Consider the following 22,879-nt stretch of genomic DNA (forward strand, 5'->3'; position numbering starts at 1 on the left):
TTTGATGAAAGTAGTGAACACAGCCAGATCTCAGACCCTGTTGCCCAGCTGTTATTTTCAGCTGTGAGTCCACAGCACATAATTAAGCTGAAGAGGTGGTTATACCACTGTCATCATGGAAGTGGCTGAACCCCCATTATAAGAGCACACACCACTGTGAGATCTCTCTCCTAGAAAGAGAGAGGGTTATCTCTCTCAATTAAAGAGCAGAAGGTAGGTGGGAACAAGAAAATAAAAATATAGAGAAACAAGGATTCAAACATATTGTCCTTGGGTCTTATGTAAAAACATACTTATACAATTGGTCCAGAAAAAAAAAAAAATGGGTATTTATTTTATTTTTTTTCCAAATATAAAATAAATGATTGGTTTTTAAGAAGGTTACCAAAAAAATCAAGCTGTCATTTTTAGCTCACTGAGGTCCTCCTCTTCCCAAGAAGCTACTTCCAGTCTCTTTTCTTCAGTGTCAGCCTTTCAAGCATTCACCTTCAGAAGCGGAGATATAGAGTTTGTGACCATCAGAATTGGTTCCCTCAAAGATGTATCCCGGTGGGTCTTTGTAAGAAGCCAAGCATTTAACAATGCCCTTTGGTGTGTAGCTGGTAGCATAGATGGTTTTTGCATCTAGCTGAGTGTGAGACCTAGGGCCTGACCAGGCAGGTTTGTAGCTCTTTGTAATTGTGAGAGGATGAGGCAGATAATGGGTTCGAAATGTGCTCAAGCAATCCATTGGTTCATCTGGAAAAGTCAGCTCTGGAGCATGAGTGATAGGCTTTATTCTCTTGCACGCCCAGGGCTTATAGTCTTCCTTCATTGTAGAAGAGCTATCAAACGGCCCGGTGTTTTTCTTAAGCTGGGCCAGAGATCGGCACATCTTGGCTGGCTTGCCATTTAGGTGCTTGTAGTGTAAATGAGTAGTGGTGTGAAGGTCCATTTTCTCTACTGGAGGTATATATTCAACAGGTTTTCTGGTGAATACAGGATGAAGTGGCCAAGCTTGGTATTTTTCCTGAAACTCTGTTGTAGAGGAAAATGGACAATCATGGAGAGGCTTTGGCTGATATGGTTTAGCCAGTTTGGCTGGCTTAGCAGACAGCCCCTTGTAAGAAACTTTGTGAGTAGTGAGGCCATCAAATGGGACCTCACTTGGATTGTATTTCTCATACTGATGGATGTAACGTTTCCCCAGAGGGTGTGGCACATAATTCACTCTGTAATTTGTCATATTCTCAAAGGGATCCTTGCTTTTCTGATTCAGATTCAGAGGTTTGCAGCTTTGAGTGGCAACCGGTCCCCTGTAGAGATAGTCATCTTGGACAACAGTTCTGTGGTCAAATTTTGCTTCTGATGGGTGATACCCATCGTCTGGTCTGATCATCTCTGTCTTTGGTTCATTCCACAGCACGTAGTCATCTGAAATGTAAGAGGAATCCTATCTAAGTGTTCAACTACAATAAGTATTTGCTGGTGTAACGTTGACAAATCCTGTTGGAAACCTATTGAAAGAGTCATGGTAGAAAACATTATACAGCAGTGTGCTAACCCCTGGAAATATATAGCATCTACACAGTGGAGACAGCAATTTTCATGAAAATAATGCTGTGCCCAACCCCTGGCTACAGAGATGTGAAATGCAATCTCAGAAAATCAGATCATGTTCTAAGTCTGGCCAAAACATTTTCTGCAGGTAACTTGGTGAGTGCTGATCTCATGCTCAGTAAACCAGAAATCACAAACATGGAGTATCGTGGCAAGGGCTTTGAATGTTTTCCTTTAACTTTCTGCAGCTATGTTGTGGCTCTTTCAGAGCACAGGCAGGGTATGCCTTTGCCTGCAGGAGGCCATAGATGTGTCTCACCCAGTATCACCGGGTCAGATGTCCACCACTCCACCCTGAAGGCCAAGCTGCAGATCTGTCTTTCCTCTTTGCACCTGCTCTCTGAGGGTGACCTGAGTTCTTAAATGCGTGGATGTGATGCTCCCTGCTGTTGTCTGAGTTCAGTGTTTTGCAGATGATAGGGGTGTCAGCAAGCTGTGCTGTGTGGCAGTTCCTCTGCTCTTGGCCTTTCTCTGTGTGGCACTTCTGCTCTCAATACAAACAGGAACCAAGAAAGAGCTTATATCTCCATCTCCAATTCTTTGTTAATAGCAAAATTGCTAGAATTTGCAGTCCAAGCCTACACTGATCTGAAGGATTGTATCATACCACAGAGAGCGTTCCTACTCCAGAAATCTTGCTATCTAAATTCATAACTAAGTAAATTTCTAGGAGATGTTTTAGAGACACCAATACCTTCCTTCTTCATCAGTATACCAGGCAAAGTGAGGCAGTGAGACATAAAAGATTTTCACTCATTCACACTAGAAATCTATTGCAAAGCTGCCTAGCTCTCAGATCAGTGCAGCAGCCACAAGCCCTTCTTTTTTCCTTCCTAGTAATCTTGTGCAACTTCCCCTAGAGAGCATTATGGTTACTGGTAGGAAGTTGAAATGAAATAGTCTTGGAGCTAACCCAAGTCCTTTTTTTTTTTTTTTTTCCAGTTTTCCCTCCTTTCAAACCACATTGAGAGTCATGAGGCAAATAAGCTTCCAGCTGACTCTGCACAGGAAGGAAGTCTGGATTTCAAAGTACTAGAGAGTAAATGATGCAATTAGGTATCAGGATATTCGAACTCTCCAATCCAAACAGAGTTATTCCTCCTGAATAGCAGCGGCCACAGTACTGCACAAACACAATTACACAAAGGATGTGTTCATTACAATGTGAAGTTTACCAAAAACAAAGTCTATTTTTTTATTCTTTTTTTCCCAATTAGATGTCCATTTAAAGTCCTTCTGGTTTAAATCAAGCTGCTCTGCCTTGGCACAAGAGTGCAAGGAGCAGCCACAGGCGCCGTGCTGCCCCCAGACAGCAGCCTGGTCCCACTGCAGGGCACACACAGCTCAGGGATTGCCTGTGCAAGGCAGCAGAAAGAGAGACGAAGCCCGCAGCACAGGGGATTTCCTGCATGCCACATCCAAAAGTCTTCCCCCAATGGAAGCCCATAGAAAGTCTCTCCAGTCTGGTGGAGACAGGCATTTGAGTCTGCAGGAGAAGGCCTGGCCCAATGGAAATGTGTGCGCTTGGGTGCAGGGCTGCCCTCGTGCAGCTGATTAGTGCAGACAGCTATGAACGTGGTGGTGTGTGCCAGCATAGATACTCATCTGCTGCTGTTGGTGTCACTGGAGGCCAGGCTACATGCTCTGCTAGCCCGAGGGGTGTTCGAGCTCATGTTTCTGCTGGGGGAATAAGAGACATCCAGGCACTGCCCTGCTGGTGGGATTCTCACCTTGAGCCTCTGCACAGGGCATATCATTGTCCTGGAGAGATGGTCCAGCAGGGTGAACCAAGTGCAAATACAGACATGTGTGACATTACAGGGAATGCATTAATAAACTGATAAAAAACAGCTGATGAGACTTGGCCCATCTCCGCACAAGGCCTGGTTCAGAGATCTGACAGTTCAGGTGCCGAGCAAAAGCTACCAAAATCCTTTTAGGTTTCCCCATCATCCTTGCTGGAAAATACTCAGTGAGTTTTGGATGCAAGCACAGCTTTTACAAAATATTCAAAATATGACAAGCTAGCCCATCTGTCTTTGATTTTAAAAAATTTACAACTCTACGCATTCAGAGACCTCATAGGCATTATGAATTTACGTTACTTAGTGTAAGCCAGCAGTGCTACTACTCCTTCAAAATATGTTACAATTTTATTGTAACTCTAATTCTTCTCCCATAGATATTAATAGTTTCCCTCGTAGCACAATCTTGAAAACATTAGGGGGTACAGGAGGGAGCAGAGAATATGAACCATATGTTACTGAAGGGTTACACACATCCCACGACAAGTGAGACAACACTAAAATTAGATTACATACCTGCAAATGAATAGAAACAGCCATGTGTGTAGCTGAGAATAAATAAGAATTTAGAACCTTAAGAACCTTAAGTTGCAAAGTCATCTGACAGTAATTGTGACATGCAATATCAACATCTTAAACCTACAATGTTATTTGACCTGTGGTGTGTGTAGTGGGAAGAAATAGGACAATACAGTAGGAAAGGAAGTTTAATAACAAAGCAGCACTTGTATGTGTTTTATATGCAGCTTAAATATTTGAATTACAACAATTAATGGAATAGCATGTTACAAAATTTCATACTTGGAGTGTTGATAGGTAAAACCTAGGAGTGCTTAGAGAATAGCACAATGAAAACTCTTTTTGTGTACCTGGGCCTTTAAAAGTGAATGAATTCAGTTTGCAACTTGATCTTTAATGTGGTTTGGATGAAGATTTCTATTTGCAGTACTTTCAGAAATACTGCAAATTATAACCAAATGTATATATGCTAGATTTTATTGGAGTTCTGGAGTAACAGTTAAGGTATTGACCTAAATATTGATAAAAGACAAAGATATACAGCTGGTTCAGATGCAGAGTAGTTACAGATATATAAATACAGAAGGAAAGATCCTCTGCTTGTGCAAAGCAGCCTTCCTTTGTTGCAAACAGAGAGGTTATCCCAATGAATACCATCTGGTTACATAGCCTGTGCAAAACAAAGTGTTCAAAATTGTGTATATGTGGGTATTTTGCACCTGTGGGTCATAGTCTTCACCAGGCAAGTCATTCTAAATGGACAGTATTTCCTGTATCCTTAATGTAAAAATTCCAGTTCCTGCCATTGCAAATATGCAGCTGTAGTTAAGTCCAAATTTCAGTCATTTCAGCTGGGTAATCCTAACACTGTGTTCACATTCCTATTGTTTCTTTACTTCCTTTATAATTTGGAGTTTTAAGAAAAAATTGTTTCTGTGCAACAGGACAAATCTCAGTGCCAGTACCAATCACAAGCTTTCATATTTGTAAAGCGCAGTAAAAATAATACATTGAAAATATTGTAAAAAATACAACAATACTAGCTATCTGCCTAGCAATGTTTTGCAGCTGTGCAAAAATGGGGCAACTCTAATTTTCTCCTTATGTCTTTCTACCAAAACCAATAGTTACTGTGACAGTGTAACTGAGAGCTTTTCCTCCAGTGCATGCAGACAGAGAAGTAATGTTGGTGGAAAGGAAGGAACATGGCCCCACAAAGCCAAACCACCTACATTAAGCTACTGCTACTTAAAAAAAAATAAAGGCATAGTTAGGTGCATAGTTCACATGTTTTACCAGGAGGAGAGCTTGAGTGCTTTGGACATTTGCAAGGAATTTCTGGATGTCCATATTTCTCATACATGTCTCTAGTATATGCACATATTAACCCTGCAGCACACACAAAACTGGTCCCATGCTTCATGACCTGCTCAGACCTCTTGAATTCTGCACATTTTAGATGTGTCTGATCCACTGACTGTGTGGACCAACCATGCAGTACACCAAGAGTATAGTCAGTCAAACCTGAAGGTAATACTGCTGGACTCACATTCTGGAGTTCAGATGGCTCTGTTTCTACCTGGGAGCCTGTAGGATGGCCAGATGTGTCCACGAGGTGAATTCAGAGATACCCCAAAGCTTCTATTAATATAGGACCAGCTCAGCCCCACAAGGTATTCCTCGCAATTTTCATGTGGCTCCTGCAGATCCAACTTGTTGGCATACATGCACAGAAAGAATTACAGTTGCATTTGATCTGTCTTCAAAAATGAAACTACTTGTGAAGTCCTGAAAAGAGAAGTAAGGGCACATACCTTCATAAGTGGATTTTGTGTCCATCTTGGCACCAGAGATGTCTCTCATCTCACGGGGGAGGCAAGGAAGTACTTGACAGTTAGGGTGGGGGTTATAATCTTGTCTATAAATGGAGGTCAAATCCATGCTCTCATCACTCTTGACATGCTTCTCAGGTTGTTTAAGTTTCAGTGGCAACACTTCATGAGCTATGTAATCTCTCCTGTGAATAATAATTTCATTATGTCTTTTGTCTAAAGGACAAAATCATGGTTCTGGACATATGCATAAATTAATACTTCCCCTTACCTTCACAACCTAATCAAGTTTGGATAGGATACAAGCAGTTAATGAAACACATTAGCCCTTCACTTTTGGAAATCCAGATTCTGAAAAATGAATTTAGGCAGCTCTGGACAAACTCTTGCAGGACAGATTCCCCCTTCTCTCCACCCAGAAAGGTTAATGGTCTTACTCAAAGCTATGTCTGTTCTTCAGGGAAGTTATAGGAGACGTAACTTCTTTTATAAAGCCCAATAATTTCAGCAGGCTATCTAGTATGCATGACAGACAGAACAACAGCCTTCCCAGACAATGCATTGCACAGCCATTTAGCCCCAGATGGAGAGAGAACAACAAAAATTTTTTACAGCAAGATACCAGTTGAGGAAAGAAACATCAGTGTGGTCAGGCAGGCAGCTTTTTCTCATGTACCATTGTAAAATAACTATGTTAAGATACTGGGGTAGTGTCACACAAAAAACATCACAGAAACACAATGGAGAAGAAAATTACATTACCATCTGACATTCACTGACTTGAACCTATGTCACCACACACATCCTCTTGTATAGGGCTGCCTGGCACCAGAATTCATTTTCTAGTGTCAGAATAATATTTCAATGGTATGCTGATCTGTTTACACCTTTGGCAGCTGAACAGGAGAAATGGTCAGTACTGGAGCTATTCTAATATTAACATTACATTTTCTGAGGCTCTGAATTGAATGTATTAGTCACATAATTTAGGAAATAAACAAGGTTCTCAAAAGACTGTGTGGAGCAGAGGGGAGGAACATTCACATTGCAATTGTTTAAGTATAGGGGTAAAAACAGAAATGCAAAAGTAAATAATTCCAAGGGCATCCACAATTCATTATGTAGATATCACAAAAGTTGTAGCCACTTAGTATCCTTCCTTAAGGGGCCAAGAAAAGGCAAGCAGCAATAAAATAGGCATGCAGCAGACTCAGTAGCAGGGAGGGTTCAATAACAGAGATGATCTTTCCCAAACCACTCAGAGAGCACAATAAAAACCAATTTTGAAGCAGCTGAGCCTGTACCATAGGCCGTAACTGATTACAGGCAGGTGATTCTTCACCAGTGTGATCAAGCATTTCCTGGCAGTGAGAGAAAGTGCTCTCACTCTGTCCGTTGCATTGCAGCAGAACCTGGAGTCAACAGAGGACAGACTGACGGGCTGCTAAGTCAGTGGCAACCTGCATCCAAGACACTGTGAAAAATGGTACTGCCTACAACTTCTGAACTTTGTCAAGGAGGCTTATTGCTTCCCTATAACATCTGACATTCAGTGGAGAGCTCACTCCTTCAATTCACTCTGCCTGAGAGGTGACCATATGACCATGCAGAAGTCTAACATATGGTAGCACCTTTACACTAGGCCTTGGCACTTTCCAGGTGGATGTCTTTTCTTGTGAGTGTTGCCCAGGGGACAGCAAGATTTGCAATCCAATGGTTAGCAGCTCATGCTCTGTTTTCTGCTCTTACAAGGGTAGGTGAGTTTTAGTTGTTTAATAAAGTGCATGCTCTGAAGAAGCAAGTAGAATTAGTTTCTTCTTTTCAGAAACTTTTCATTAAACTTCAGGAGTAATAGTTATTATAGGAATCACCATCCTTGTCTGAGCAAGGGTAGTTTTTCTGGTTGACCAAGAAGTTTCTAGGACTCTCTGACAGAACCCACATAGTGGCTGCACCTCCTTACTGTCCTTAAGAGGACAAAAATGAGCCCAGGATTTATGGGCAGACACATGGACATCTAGCTGCTTCAGCTGGAGTTGGAAGGCATACACAGAAGTGATGTGAGAATGTCTCATCAAAGCCCTCTCAGTCCATGCTGAAACCTCTAACATAGAGAGAGGCATCCCAAATATGAATGAAAGTCAGGCATTTTGGCCTTCAACAGCAAAATTTGTGTTTTAGTTTGACAACACTTAAAAAGGCATAGAGATGGGAAGGAGTTGGTAGAGCTTCTCAGGCATACAGATGGCGTCAAGAGTTTATTAATAGCCATTGGCATCTCCTTGGTCTCATACTCAGTTCAGCAAAGGTAAATGTGAGGTTGTTTGTGACTGTACCTCTGAGCACAAAGAAAGCAAACATCAGGCAACACTGCAAGTGTGAGGATTTCTGCTGAACACCAGCACTGGGCTGCAGCACAGCCAAGAAGAAAAACTGCCCAGTATTACACAGGGACTACCCTGAGGAGCACACCCACACCACCCTTCCAGTCATCAAGCTTTACCATACTCATACCTCCTTGCAAACCAGTCACTTGGGTTTCAGTGTACGAAGTGCCACACAAAGCACAGAACAAAAGAAAAATACTCCTCAAATATCGTCCGTAGTTTCCCAGGCAATATTTCAGCTTCTTTCCCAGAAGCCTTCCCAAAACAGGAAGCGAGCAAACACCAGGGCCATGACCGTGTTGCTGTGGCCTGTATTTCTTCAATCAGATCACATCTCAACCTCCTGAAAGTGCAAGAAAAATAACTACTGCCCTCCACAGCAACAACTGGCCTCAGACATCCATCACTCCTTACCAGTGCTTGTACAACCCCAGCGTTGTTGTCTTCATGTTCCCCTTGTGGAAAGCAATGATTTTTGTTTTCTCTATTGCCTATCTCTAAAACACACATCTCTAAAACACAGCCCTCATTCTCATTCACTACTTTTCATACTTTGTAGTTGAGATGCCTTCCATGGGTATCTGTGCCAACTTGTACTCATCCTTCGGTTTGAATGAGTCTCTGGGAAGAGTGCAGGGATAAAGGGGGTATTTCTCCATGTACTCCGACAGCACACATGGCTTCTCGCTCTTGTCATAGGGCCTGGTGGGCAGATGTGGACAATGGTGACATCTGCAAGGGAAAAAAATAACAGGGGATTTAGTGTCTCACAGGTCATGTTAGATAGCTGACTGAAAATACCTTCTATAACCTGGCTGCAGGGTGCAGCTACAAAATAGTGGATAAGTGAGCGTTGTGATGACTGCTATAGCAGGAGCAATACCAAGGAAGTATCTCCCATGAAACTCTGAGCATACATGCTGAGAGCAGATGTTTGTACCTTAATAAACACATGGACACCTTCTATGATCAGGTTCCTGAATACTTACAGAAGAGCTCTAAAGAGAACGATATGAATAATTTTATCACATTTTTGCTATTTACTGTTCTTTCAGTACTTCACAGAATCCTTCCTTTTCTGAAAAAGCCGCTTCTGTAGTAAGCCAGAGCCTTCAGATCAAAGCAGTTCCATCAGTTCCCATAGATCTACAATGTAATGCACCAGTACAAGCCTTGCTGCTGGTGAGACGGCACATCTGCAAGGAGAGGCTATAGTGCAGCGTATTTAAGGTGTCAGGGTAGGGGAATGAAGGCTGCCATGTGAACAAGAGAATCAACAGATGGGTGAACAGAACAATCCACTCTTTGGCTCTAGTGAAGATTTTCTGGAGGTTGGCACCTAAATATGGAAAATACAATTTGTTACTTCCCAAAGAAGTTACGTAAGTTGTTGACTGCTGGTGCTGACTTTGCAGGTATAGCTGTTTATGCCAGCTGAAGCTTCTAAAACCTCTACATTACTGTAAGTATATTAGTTCTGAAGATAGTCTCATATGAAGCCAGATGACCACTCCTAAAGCTGTGGTGCTTTCCAGTCTGTTTTCACGTATGTAGCTGTTTACACTAGACATCACTCTGTGCTCTCCCAGGAGAGGGTCAATTTCTACTGCTACTTGCAGTGGCACATAGAACTACCGTAGCTCCTAGAGATTAGTGAAGCTATCCTGGAGTGAAGTTACATTTTCCATTTTCTTCATGAATGAAAGAGGGCTGTGTAGTTTGTGTTTTTCATTATAGGATTGCTGCTAATTGTCTTCAGCATTTCCTGCATTATGTTTTTGTATACAAAATCCTTTAGCCCATGCAGAACTGTATAACATTAAAGCTAAGCTACTGTTGGGACTTTTAGCCTAGACATGACAAGGCCAGGTTTGTAAAACCTCAGACACTTTTCAGAGACTTTGCAGAGCTGAAACTATAAAGTTATCATTTCTTGAAGCAGATTCAGTATTATTCTCTACTGATCACTACCATTACAGGTGTTCACAAGAGCAAAAATAAGTCTGATTAGAGAACCAAGATCTCTCATTGCTGGATGCTTCTCCCACACATAACAAAAGAAAAAGCAGTCTAGCCATAACCAGGCTCAGTTTTGGCTTCAAGCAAAGGGTGAAACAGAAAATATTTGTGTATCTGTAGACTGGCAATTAGTGCAAATTAATAGGAGAAAAAAAAAAAAAAAAAAAAAAAAAAAAAAAAAAACTTGAAGGCCCACCATCCACACTGTACAGGCACTTCAGGGTAGGTTTATCCCAGGTGAGCTCTAGTCCAGTGCTCTGCCAGAGGAACCAGAGATCATCCCTCTTTGTTAAAGGAGTTCAGACTTGGTACTGCAAGACTGCTCCATTATGTGCACCAAAATGAGGACACTGAGAACTAGCAGATTTTCAGCAGATCACTCCTCACTGTAACCAAAATACCACCATGGATCATCCAGCACGGGTGACCTCCTTCATTCTGTGCTGTGGCCAGGCCAGAACAGCATGCAGAATGCTCATCCTGTCAAAGACAGACTTTGGATCTCACCCTCAGATTTCTTCCCAGAGACATAACAGTTTATGTCCCTTTCTGGTTGATTTAAACCTGCTGGAGTCAATGTGAACTTTGCTGATTAAGGACTTCAGGAACAAGCCCATGGGACTCACAATGAGAGGAGGCCTCTGGTTTTATGTCTCATACATCATTCCTGTCAGAGTCAGAGTGTTCCCTTCTGAATGTATGCTTTCCAGTGCTCCATCTAGTCTTGACTTGAGTTATTCATTTGAAAGAGTTTCTATACTTAGCAAAATCACTGTTAAATCATATGTTGAGCAACCTAGGGTCAGTCAATGTCTGCTTACTCTTACTTGTCCGCATGACCTTCCTGAAATGCACTTTGTGACAAAAACCTTCCAAACACAGGCTGCACTGACACTTTCTGGCCACACTTGTGGTCTTTTAGCATTCCTAGGAATTATTCTTCATCCTCCAAGGGAAAATGATCTTCCTATTCTTTCTGCTTCAGATCTGTTGGCTTCACACTTCCCTTAAGTGCACTTTCTTCCCACTGCTCTCTTAAAGTCTCTAATGCAGCAAGCTAGTCTTAAGCTTGGCGTTGGAATGTGTTGACGAGGCCCTTATGTTAGCTTTTTATGGCAGAATTCACTCAAACGGGGTGGGGGAAATAGCTATACCACCTCGTCACCATGGCCCTGCAGTAGCACTTTGCAAATGAGGAATTAATGACACTTCATTAACATCATCAGGTAGTATCCCATTACGGCTCACCTGCACACACAGGGTTTGGAGGGGGTCTCTTCCAACACTAAGCTCGCAAAGTGTTCCAGAGCAGAGGTTCTGTGCGGCCCTCTGCCTGTGTCAGACAGGCTCTCTGCCACAAGCACTTGGCCCTGTATCCTAACAGACGTACGGAAGACAGAGGCCTGTGCCTTCCCAGTAGCCCTGTTGGAACCAGGAGACATGAGAGGTCCTGCAGATCAGCATGGCAAGGGTGGGTAGCCCAGATGCCCCTCCAGAAGACCACACACAAGTAGGAAGGGAACAACAGTTTGCTGAACCTATATTGTTCCCCTTGCAAACATCTGGTTCTGTGAACACTAGGGGTCTTCTGAAGATCCCAGGATGGGAAAAAGGGACAGGATCTCCTCAGATAGAAGCAGCCCTAAACTGCCAAGTAGTTTGCCTTGTGATTAAGCTAAGCCTTCATCAGGGACCAGCAAGACATGGTGGTGTTTTATACCTCAACTATTCACCCACTCTTCATGTGTACATTTCTCCTTTCTCTGTTTTCAGGCACAGAATGAGATTTTTCAGAGCTAGCTCTTCAGAAAAGCACTTTCCCAAAAATAAACCCATCACAGCTAGGCAGAAACACGAATCTGAATCTTCTGTCTTCTGTTATTTTGCACTAAATTGCAGTATGTGCCCACAGATGGAGTGTGTTAGGTTAACACACTCTGTAAGACTACAAGCAGAATATGATCACCATTGATAACTCACCGTCAACATATGATATAATAAAAGCTTCACTTCTGCATCCAGAGAGATATCATTGAAAATATTTTACTGAAGACTAATGTAAATAACACAGCAAGACTCTTAAATATAAGGAGTGGAAGAACGTTAGACCTTGCAGTTTGCTATACTTTACTATTTCTTCTGGCATTATAAATATTTATAAAAGAACTACATAATTCTCCACTACTGAATTCACTGTTATGTGGCTGCCGCAAGTTGGCACACTAATGTCAGAACTAAATAGCTGAAGTCATGAATAAATGGTAGGTTACCTTATAGTTGCTATTGTTTTAGTCATTTAACAATATTTAGTCAATATTGTTATTGTCAAACTGTATCTGGTTTTCTAAATGTTGATGAGACCTATATTTTAACATTTCTTAGGCTTGCTTGTTTAGATGTTTGGTGGTTTTGTCTTCCTCTTCTTTTTTCTTTTTCTTTTTGGCTAATTCTACTTTGATTTTCACTTGTCCAAATTAATCTTTACTTGACTGGGGTCTACCAAGTTAACCTGGCCAGTATTTGTAATCAGGTATGACAAGGAAATACATAGGTTTTTTTAGGCCCACTAAGAATTATGGAAGAACACCAGACTCTTGGGGGGGTAGAATGCTGGAGAATTTCCATTTTGAATCTTTTAAATTTCTAGTAGCCTAGGTGCAGACAATGATATCTTGAAAGTAAATATTTCCCAACAAGGGAACCTACTCTGCTGAAGTTTTGGATTCATTCTGCAAACATTTTCCATTTGGCAGAATTAAGCCTTCTGATTCTGTATAGCCATGTGCTGACAATTTCCAGCATAAAATTAGCAGTTATATACATTATTGTATATGTAAATCAGCATACTAGTATAGAGGACATCTATGTAGGAAAATAAGTGACAAAATTCACATTCTGCGGTTTATACATTTGATGTGGGAAGTGACCCTAGACCTCTTATTCCCCAGGCTAGACTCTCAACCACAAAAGCAACAGCTGTCTGAGATTTGGATCTTATGCTTTGTAGATGAACAAGTAATGTGCTCTGTGTAGTTCACTCAATTCTCAACAACACCACTGAACACAAAATTTATACCAGTTGACATCAGCTCTCATCAGAAGGCCCTGTCTTTGAAGAAAAAAGAAACTACTGCATGTCACCATGTCCTGTTAGTCCACAATGAGAAAGCCAAGAATTCCAAACAGCATCAGTAATAATTCACACTTGCTCAGCAATTTCATCCAAGCATAAGATTCCAGAAGTGCTGTCCAGGTGAAAATAAGATGATCAGAACCTTCCCATTGTGGAGAAACACAGGAACAAAGACAGAAATATTCATATAGATGAAATACTGTATCATATGAAAATACTATGGGCATGTGTTCCTTAAGGTTAAGCATCAGTTGTTATTTTTGACTGAAAATAGCACTTTCAGCTTACAACTGGAGAAGATGTAACTTGTATTCTGGTTAAGCTAGTTGAGGTGCATCAGCAAATGTATGCTGCTGCTGAAACTCAGCCTACTTGTTATAGACCATTTTTGATGGGCTTCTACCAAATTTGTTAAGTATGAGAAGAAAAAATATGTTCTGAAGCTATGTTAGCAGAATGTGGATAACTAGGCAATAGCATGTAACTCACCTACCAGTCTGTGCAGTCAGAAGAAGATACTCTCAGATCAACAAAAGCCTAATTGTTTATAGCCCTGGGGTCTTCGGTTCTACTGTTACCTGTTCCTTCTCTCGTATCATCCCACACATGTATACCTCTATGCTACATGCCATGTCTGCATTTTCAACGCCTCTGCTATCACACTGGGCCTGTATTCCCTTGCATTGCATCACTGTGGTAGGGCCATAAGCTTTGCATTCTGCACAGAATAACTACAGGTTACCACTAGCTATATAAAATTGTGGCAATAGAACATGATTGCACAGAGACAAGCAGAACTAAAATAAATAAGGTGATAGCCACCTGGACATTAGAAGAATTGCTGTTAAGTTAAAAAGAATGAAACAAAGCCTCCGGCAAGCCAAGAGAAATTCAAACTCTAGTAAGTCCAGAGGCCTTGTACAGTTAATACAGAGCCTGCAGGTTGTTCTAGTGATGGGAACCCTGTATTTATTAGGCTTTGGGGCTACAAAAATAAAGGTATTATGGTCCCTCCTTAAATTTTATTTTACGTCTAATGTTTGAGGTCAGTTTCCTAGCCAAGGGTAGATACAATACTGATATCAATAATAGACTTAATGTACGTATAACAATAAATAATATTTATTATTTAAGTTATATATGAGGCCCCAAACAGATGTCGTGAAAGAGCATGGCAAATTTTTCATTCTTCCCAAGTCAATAGTCAGTATCCAGTTCCCTTCATCTCAGACAGCTCCAATATTGGAATACATTTTTAGCCACAGTTTTCCTAAGCAAAAACTAACACCAACATAACTTCTGTATTCTCAGGAAAAAGGCATGACAAGAATTCAAAGTACATTAAAAAAGACAATGATCACCTATAACCTGCGGTAAGTGTATTGGTTCTCCTAGCCCACTTCAGAAAAAGTATTTCAGATTTGCAGCGGTTTCAAAGGCAGATAAAAGTATATATGCAAACCTGGAGAAAGGATTGAGTAAAGAATCCCCTGAAAAATTGAACTATGTATTAAAAAGACAAATAAAAATAAACAAATCAAACATCATTGGTAAGCCCACACAGCAAGCTGATCACAGGTTTGATAAAAAATCTGGAAAGCAAAACATTCAGAACTGAGAAGAAAATTCTTGTAACTTGTCACGGATTGGTGCACATTTTCAGGCCACAGGCAGAAGGATATTTGTAGCTTTCCCCTGTAGCTGCTCACTCCACATTTAAGGATATCAGATTAGATGGATGACAGATCAGATCTTGAATGGTAATGCATGTTTTTCTATAGACTCTCACAATGCATACAAATAGCACTCACTCTTGGATCACAAAGCAATAATCTTCAGCTTAACCTGATCATTCCCATCTCATAAAATGCCCTCCATTATGCGACGTTTCCAGCTTCCATTGTGCAGCCAAGCAGTCAGCACCAAGTGCTGCATTGCAATCAGTTACACATGTTGATACAGGTTGAAAACAAGCATTTCTTGCAATATCTTGCACGAGAGTGTTGTGCCCTCATGTGGGAGCATTAAGGTATGAACGGTAGCTCTTCCCCAGTGTAAGCTGATTATGCTGAGAGCAATCTCTTTTTTATTACTATTAAATTGCATCTGTATTGCTCAGAGTATCTCACAGTCAAAAGCAAGATGTAGAACAGATGAAAATGTCTTTTGAAATCATTATGATCATGATAATCATAATCACAAACTAAATTTACAAATGGTAAAATGAATGCAACTCCCCTGCCTTCAAAGGTCTTGGGTTCATCTAAACAGAAGTTAAGATGAAACACATAAACAGTTTATCAGCTCATGTTAAAAACCTGTTTAAACCAAGAATGGTTAACTTGGAGCCACAGCCCAGGACCAGAATCCAGGGTGTTTGATTTCATTTTCTGTGTTTACCACAGTCTCCACAGTCAGCACAGCTCTCTGAGAGTTAAAGTACAGCATTCTCCAGAGAAGGAGGAAGAGTCCTGTGAGGATTTCTCAATATTTCAATATTATAGAAATCTCTAGTTCAGGTGGAACTATGATTGTGTCCAAGGAAAGAGAGGAATGTGAAAGTACACCAGAGAAGTGGGGCATGCTCTATGTCAGGAATTGATGATCAACAGTCAGGCTGCAAAGAAAATCACTGAAGGTAAAATCACTGAAGGTGGGTCTTTATTTGTGCAAATCTTTTTTCTTCCAAGCAATGGAGATGCAATCAGAGATCCAGCTATATGACTGGGTTACCAAAGGATAGACGATGGCTGGATGTCTGTGAAGGGAATTGGTGCATCCAAGTACAAAGTATCAAAGTATATTGCATATAAATATTGGATGTGGTAATAATATCAGGACAATGAAAACATTTTGGTGGGGCACATGGAAGGTACCAGGTTCTGCTTTTAGATGGTGAGTGGTCTTGAAACAAAAAGTAAATGCCCAATAAAAGCAAGAGGGTGCTTTAGAGCAGTTTGATGTACTTGTGATCACAACAGTACAAAAAAACTTTAATTGAATTCCCACAAAGCTCAGAAGCTTTATTTCTTTGTGTCATATCAAGTTGTTGAATTCTGGATGCCAAAATTCACTTTTTCTTTGCACATAGACTCTTTCACCAAGTGCCAGAAAAGATGGATCAGTAATCACCTCCAAATGAATAGAAGTGATAATTGAGATAGTTTGGACACATCTGCACACACATGGTCTTCACTGCGAATTCAGGCAAAAGTTTAACAGAAGAGAAACACAAATTTGTAGATGTACACTGCTTATCAGTGGGAAAAGAATGAAATGTGGCCAGCCCTCCCAATTCACCCACATCAGAATGCAACCACTGGGAATGTGGAAGGAGGCCAATACCCTAGGGTTTGCTATTACATGTTGTTGTGGTTGTATCCCTTTCAAAAGCTGCATGCATGGTCATCATTTTTAATGACCAAAGGAACATCTTGCAAAGCCCCATACTGAGCTCACTATGTTCCACATAGCCACTCCTGTCTTTTTTCACATTTTTTGTCTTGTTTTCTACATGTGCAACCAAGAAAGCCAAAATAAAAAGTGCAATTAAGGGCATCAGAGAAAGGAATGAGGGAATGAATCAGGATTGAAGACATCATGGTGCATCTGGTGTGCCTGCTGAAATGGTAGGGAATGGATTACATAGATTAAATGTGTCATACTTCATCCTAGTGATCATATATTTCAGGTCTCAATAATACAGTACATCTGGAGTGAAAAATGATTTAGTGTGAAACAGTCATCAGCTTTGTCTGGACAGATGGCTACCAGTCCTTGAAAAGACGGTGGAGGGTTGTAATAGTCAAGTACACCCACATATACTGGGGTCAGAAATGGCAAATACTAACATGTATCTGTGGGAATTGACTGCCTTCTGGCTGCACCTGGGAAACAAATGAAGGACCCTTTTCCCCTCTTCCTGTAGACCCTAGGAATAACAGTGGCCTAACCACGACCTGCTAGTTCAAATGTCTAGTATGTGGAAATGCTACGCTGAAAATGGAAAACATGCCTCCTTCTGAAGGAACTGCTGAGCTAAAGGTCAGTACTCATAAACATGTAAGCTCTTAAACTATTTTTTGTTCATTTGTTTGTTTTAATGTGAAGCAAATCCCTCAATCTAAGCTCTGCATTTCTGAACTACTCTGGACTTTCACTTTGGATAGAGACTTCATGTTTGGCCTCTATGATAACGAGGAGTTGAGGCAAAATCTTGGCTATCATGAAGGTTCTTTAAAAACTTAGACTACATTCAAACGTTGATGACTTGCGTTCTAAACAGAAATATGTTAGACTTTTATTGACTCCTCTTATTCCAGGTCACTGTTTGTTGTATGTATTCAGAGGAAAGTACAGTCACACCAAGTGATATAGAGAAAACTTAAGTGGAAAAATAATGGAGATAATTGAAACATCTGTGAAAACTGAAAGGAATCAAAGCTATCTAAACAAGTGTACCAGCTTATGGATAATTAGGTCCAACACTGCTCTCCTTCACACCATTGCAAACTGTGAGTAACTCCAGCAAGCCACTTGAGGCATGACAACAGCATAGAAGCTATCACAAACTGTACATAAATTGGGCCAACCACTTAGTCTGCTATATTGTGAATGCATGCATCTACGGAAACCAAATTTCCCACACATACTTTGATGCCTGTATAGGACACATCCTGCATGATTCAATGATTTTCCTTTCTGATGGCCTCTGGAGTAGAAAATGCTGTCAAGTCTGTCCTAAATCCAGTAACTCCTTCACTTCAGGAAATTAACCATCCATAAGTCATGACTGCAATGGAAATAAATAAAACTGATCATTTACAAAATGTGATCATGCAGACAGAAAGTGAAAAGCAAGAGAGGAGATAATGGAAACCCAGACACATGAATCATTGAATTTAAGACTACTAAGAGAAGAGAATTCATTCAACAAGGTACTTCTATTAATATCTGGGTTTTAACATGGAAGATAAGATGATTTTGAGCCATTTATCTCAAGTTAATTAAATGATAATTGCAATGTCATTTATTTATGACAAATAAATGATATGCCCAGAGTAAAACAAAGCAAATAGAAAGTAACTCAGATGATGAGGTTGGCAGTGAAATCCAAGAACATTTCCATGTCCTGTTTACACAATTAGGGGCACCTGCAAGGAAAATAGACTATTTTCTTTTCTAGTGAAATTTAAAATAAAGAAGCAGCTTGCCTCAGGATGGATGTTACTGCTTGTAGAGAGTTTCTGAGACAATAGATTAGTGCTTCTAATCTATGCAGCCTTGAATTGAATGTCTTGTTACAGAATATAGTGAAATAGATATACAAGTACTCAGGAAGAACAGACAGAGAAGTGTTTTAGAGTAAAATTGAATGTTTAATAGTAAGCACTTTAGTAATTACTGATATGTGAATTAATTTATTTGAAACAGAAAAGTGATTCCCACTGTTTTGTGCTAAATTAGCAGCCAATGCCTTTACCTCCACAGAGACAGAGCATGCTGGAAAATGAGAATGGGAGTTGAGATACAGAGCCACAATTGTCTGCCTCATGTTTGATCTTAAGAAACTCCCTTGTATCCATTGCAAACTGCCCACAATGCCTGCCTTGAGTAAGAAATTGAAGATATTATTGTATCTCTGCTCACAGGTTGTCCGCCAGTGAATCTCACTTAACTTACCTGTTACCCCAGCCCTGCCCCCAAATAAGAGTTACCATTGTTTCATTTTTTACAATTGGAAGCAGAAAAAGACAAACTGATGCTGCAGCAGGTGCAAAAGACAACTGTATTGGAGCCAGTGGCTGTTGAATTCTGGCTCCATCATTCTGTTCCATGTGCCCTTCAGGTTGTGCTCCCTGCCCAAACACTACTGTAGAAGACTGCCACAATACCAACTTTTTTCCATTAACTGAATACAACCAGAGTGATCCAAAAGCAGAATCCAAGCTCAGTGACCCTTTGTTTAGTAGGCAAAGGACGATCAGATGTGAACATCAGCAAGGTTGTGTTGTCATAGGCTCTGCAGGCAGAAGTGCCATGCTCTCCTTCAAGTCAGAAGGTTAAACCACAACAAGGTCATGGTCCAGCCACAGAAGCGTTTGACCATTGCTATGGGAAGGATGCAATGCAAATGCAAAAAAGGTCTAAACCAGAACACACACCAGAACCTAACTACGCTTAATGTCAGGTTTCTGCCTCAAAAATTTGAGCCAGGATGGAGACCTCTGCAAAATGAAAGGCAGGATTCTCAGTCAGGATTATCTATGAAACCTTAAGGCCTTGCTCTCATTTTGAATTGAGGTCATTTTACACTGAGCTACACAGAGAAGAAAGAAAACCCTTTTGAGCAAAAGACAGAATTTCCCTCATCTGAAATAATAAAACATCTGCACTGAGCTGTATCATCAAGTGTTTGTTCATCATGAATACAAGCAGAAAACTGTGCTAAGCATGGAGACTTCTTTGATACCTCTTTTAGAGCCCTTCAGGTCTAGTGTAGGAAAGCTACATTTCACAAATGTATTTCAGAAAGGCCTGCCAGTTGCTCCTACAACTGCTGCTACTGCTGCCACAGTAGAAGCCAACTTTCCTGTGTCACAGCGAGTCCCTCCCCTCTGCTCGCACAACAGACTCTTTCATATCTCGTCTCTTGGTGACAGTATTCTTCAGAAAGGAGGAATTCTCTGCCCTGCAGCCTCTAACCCCTCCCAGAATCTCACCCATTTTTTCAAGGCACATCTCAAAACCTGTGGGCCACATGCACATCCACAATCCTGGCCTGGAGTCAATATAATTCCTTTATGCAGAGTGCAGATCCAGCCCCACAGTATGCTTTTTTTCTGGTGCCTTTCCTTTTCTTCAGCTGTGTTCCTGCTTCAGCATGCTCTGAAAACTTTGATGACACCTGATGTGGTGGTGGGATTCTTTGCAATCTGTGCACCTTCTGACCACAGCCTAGTGTCCTCAAATCTATGTAAGATTTAGAAAAAAATATTTTCAGAAAAATAATTACACAATTCATTTATTTATTATAATAAAGGGGAAAATAATTTCCTTTCATCTTTGGGAAAAACAGTAATTATGATAAAGAGGCAAATGGACTTTAAAAACTGTTTTAGATTCAGACAAACTGGAGAAATACCCTAGCTGATTTCCTTTTACACCAGTGAAACGAAGAGCTATTCCTCTGCACTCAGTAGATTTAAACCAATGTACAACAGCAGCACTTCAGAAGAAAAAAAAATCCTGTGTTCTTTTAATAGGACCTGAGATAGGTGCCATAGTAAAAATGAATGCTTCTGCAAAACATGCTAAAAGCATGCTTTCAACAAGTGGTCTAGTTTTCAGGAAGTATAAGAAGAGAGCTGATAAAACTTTGGCAGAAGGTCTCCAGCATCTCCTTACTGTGATCAGTGTTGAGGACAGGGCAGGACGGGAGAGAACAGAACAGAATAGAATAGTTCAGTTTGAAGGGATCTAAAAAGATCATCTGACCTCCTTAGGGCTAACCAAAACCCAAAGCATGTTACTGAGGGCATTGTCCAAACATCTCATGAACACAGAGAGGCATGGGGCACCAACCACCCGGCTAGGAAGCCTGTCCCAGTGCCTGACCACCCTCACGGCACAGAAATGTTTCCTAATGCCCAGCCTGGCCCTCCCCGGCGCAGCTCCGTGCCGTGCCCACGCGCCCTGCCGTGGATGACCAGGAGCAGAGACCGGCACCTCCCTGCTGCTTCCCCTCCTCAGGGAGCTGCAGGGAGCCGTGGGGTCGCCTCTCGGCCTCCTCTTCTCCAGGCCGGACAGCCCAAGTGTGCGCAGCCTCTCCTCATGGGGCATGCCCTCCAGGCCTCCTGCCGGCCCTGCTGCCCTCCTCTGGGCGCCTTCAGGTGCCTGAACACCCTTTTTGTGTGTGCAGGTCTGTGCCCCACAGCAACATGCAAGGCAAGGCAAACACCAATGCTAAATATAGTGGGGGAATCACCTCTATATGCTATGCTGTGTTAACGCACCCCAATGGAATTTGCCCTCCTGGGTGCCATGGCACACAGCTGGCTCATGTTGAACCTGCTGTTGACCAGCACCCTCAGGTCCCTTTCTGCAGGGCTGCTCTCCAGCCACTGGTCTCCAAAACTGTGCCTGTGTCCAGCATTACTCCATACCAGGTGCAGCACCTGGGATTTCCATTTGCTGAGCTTCATAGGCTATTTCACATCATTGCTAATCACTCAGTGCACCATTCTCTCCAGATCCCTCTGCAAGGCCTCTCATCACTCCTGGGGGCTGGGGGTTTTCTAATTCCTAAAACTTTCTGCATAAAGCAAACTGAAGTTTGGAAAGTGGAAACAGCTTACGCATGAGTCCATCTAGGTTGGAGAACTGCAGGCAAATTTTGGCTGTTAAAAGAAACAGTCACCTTGCCAGGATGGGAGTTCTTAAGCCATAAAAACCTTTTGATGGGAAAAAAAAAAAAAAAAAAAAAAAAAAAGAGTAAACAAAAAACGAGGAAAAATTAAGATTTCCTGTTGGGAAAAATAAAAGGAAGTTGAAATCCTGGAATTATTTCCTTGCCTTTTTTCCTTTTTTTCTTTTTTTCTTTCTTTTTTTTTTTTTTTCCCAATTCTTCCTATCTCTCTGTTTCTGGAACAGTCATTTTTCACTACTGGTCGGTGATGGGCTTTCATATTTCCAGATTTATCAGGTAAGAACACAATCAGTCTTTCTGGGGAGAGATTAATTTCCTAGTCCATCCTTGTCTTTAAAAAATGGCTTTCATATTTTAATCTCTGTTTTGTCAGACTGTCAGACCTTCACAAGTTGTTAGAACTGAATCCTGAATTATTCACATGCTTTCTTGGACAACATTCTTTCATCTAAAAAAAATGAAAAAACAAGAAATGCGCTGTCCATACCCCAGAGAGGTTTTGTTAACTTCACTTCTGAAAAAGCCCAAATTTCAGATGAAAACTGCAGTCTTACTTTCTGCAGACAGATACACATACTGGACATCAAACTGAACCTATTCATAGTGGGTTCATCATAGCCCTCAAAGCAACAGCCAAGCAACAGTAGCTACCATCTCTTTTTATTTATTGACTATTTTTACAAGTATGGGAATGGTAAGAGAAAAAAAAAAATAGCAAAATAATAACTTGCATAGAAATATATAATTTGTTTTCTGCCATGATACTTACACTGGAAATCTATATTATTGTTGTATTTGACTATTTATGCCCCCAGTGCTAAAGGTACACATAACAACTGATAGTCATTGTTACTGTGCTCTTTGTCATGAACACAGATAGACTAAGGAAGTGCAGTTACTCACACTTACCAGACAGAGAACTATAGCACTGACAAACACAATAGGCTGTTGTCAGTGGAACAAAAACTAAAAGCAATTTTTCTAGCTTTTCAGAAGCTCCACATAGCATCATCTCCTTCTTACCTCCCCAGAGCACTTGGCTACCAGCACATTAGCACCAACAAATGCTATAATGATAGCATGCTGGGCATCGGGAAAACTATTATCATCATGTATCAACACCCCAAGAGAGTGTTTTCTGACTACCCCAAGCTTTT

The 22,879-nt window shown here is 41.1% G+C and overlaps 1 protein-coding gene across 1 annotated transcript in view; it reads right to left on the reverse strand.

Annotated features, from left to right (window-relative positions):
- Positions 1-394: 394 nt before the first annotated feature.
- SAXO1 (stabilizer of axonemal microtubules 1) overlaps positions 395-22,879 on the reverse strand; it is a 40,277-nt gene continuing 17,792 nt past the window's right edge. The window contains exons 2-4 of the mRNA XM_035309475.1: positions 8,695-8,874; positions 5,738-5,940; positions 395-1,413 (exon numbers count right to left, since the gene is read on the reverse strand). Coding sequence (XP_035165366.1) covers positions 467-1,413; positions 5,738-5,940; positions 8,695-8,801 — 1,257 coding nt within the window. The 5' untranslated portion in view covers positions 8,802-8,874 and the 3' untranslated portion in view covers positions 395-466. The remainder of the gene's footprint in view (positions 1,414-5,737; positions 5,941-8,694; positions 8,875-22,879) is intronic.

This window comes from Oxyura jamaicensis, chromosome Z (genome assembly GCF_011077185.1).
Source record: "Oxyura jamaicensis isolate SHBP4307 breed ruddy duck chromosome Z, BPBGC_Ojam_1.0, whole genome shotgun sequence".
NCBI lineage: Eukaryota > Metazoa > Chordata > Aves > Anseriformes > Anatidae > Oxyura > Oxyura jamaicensis.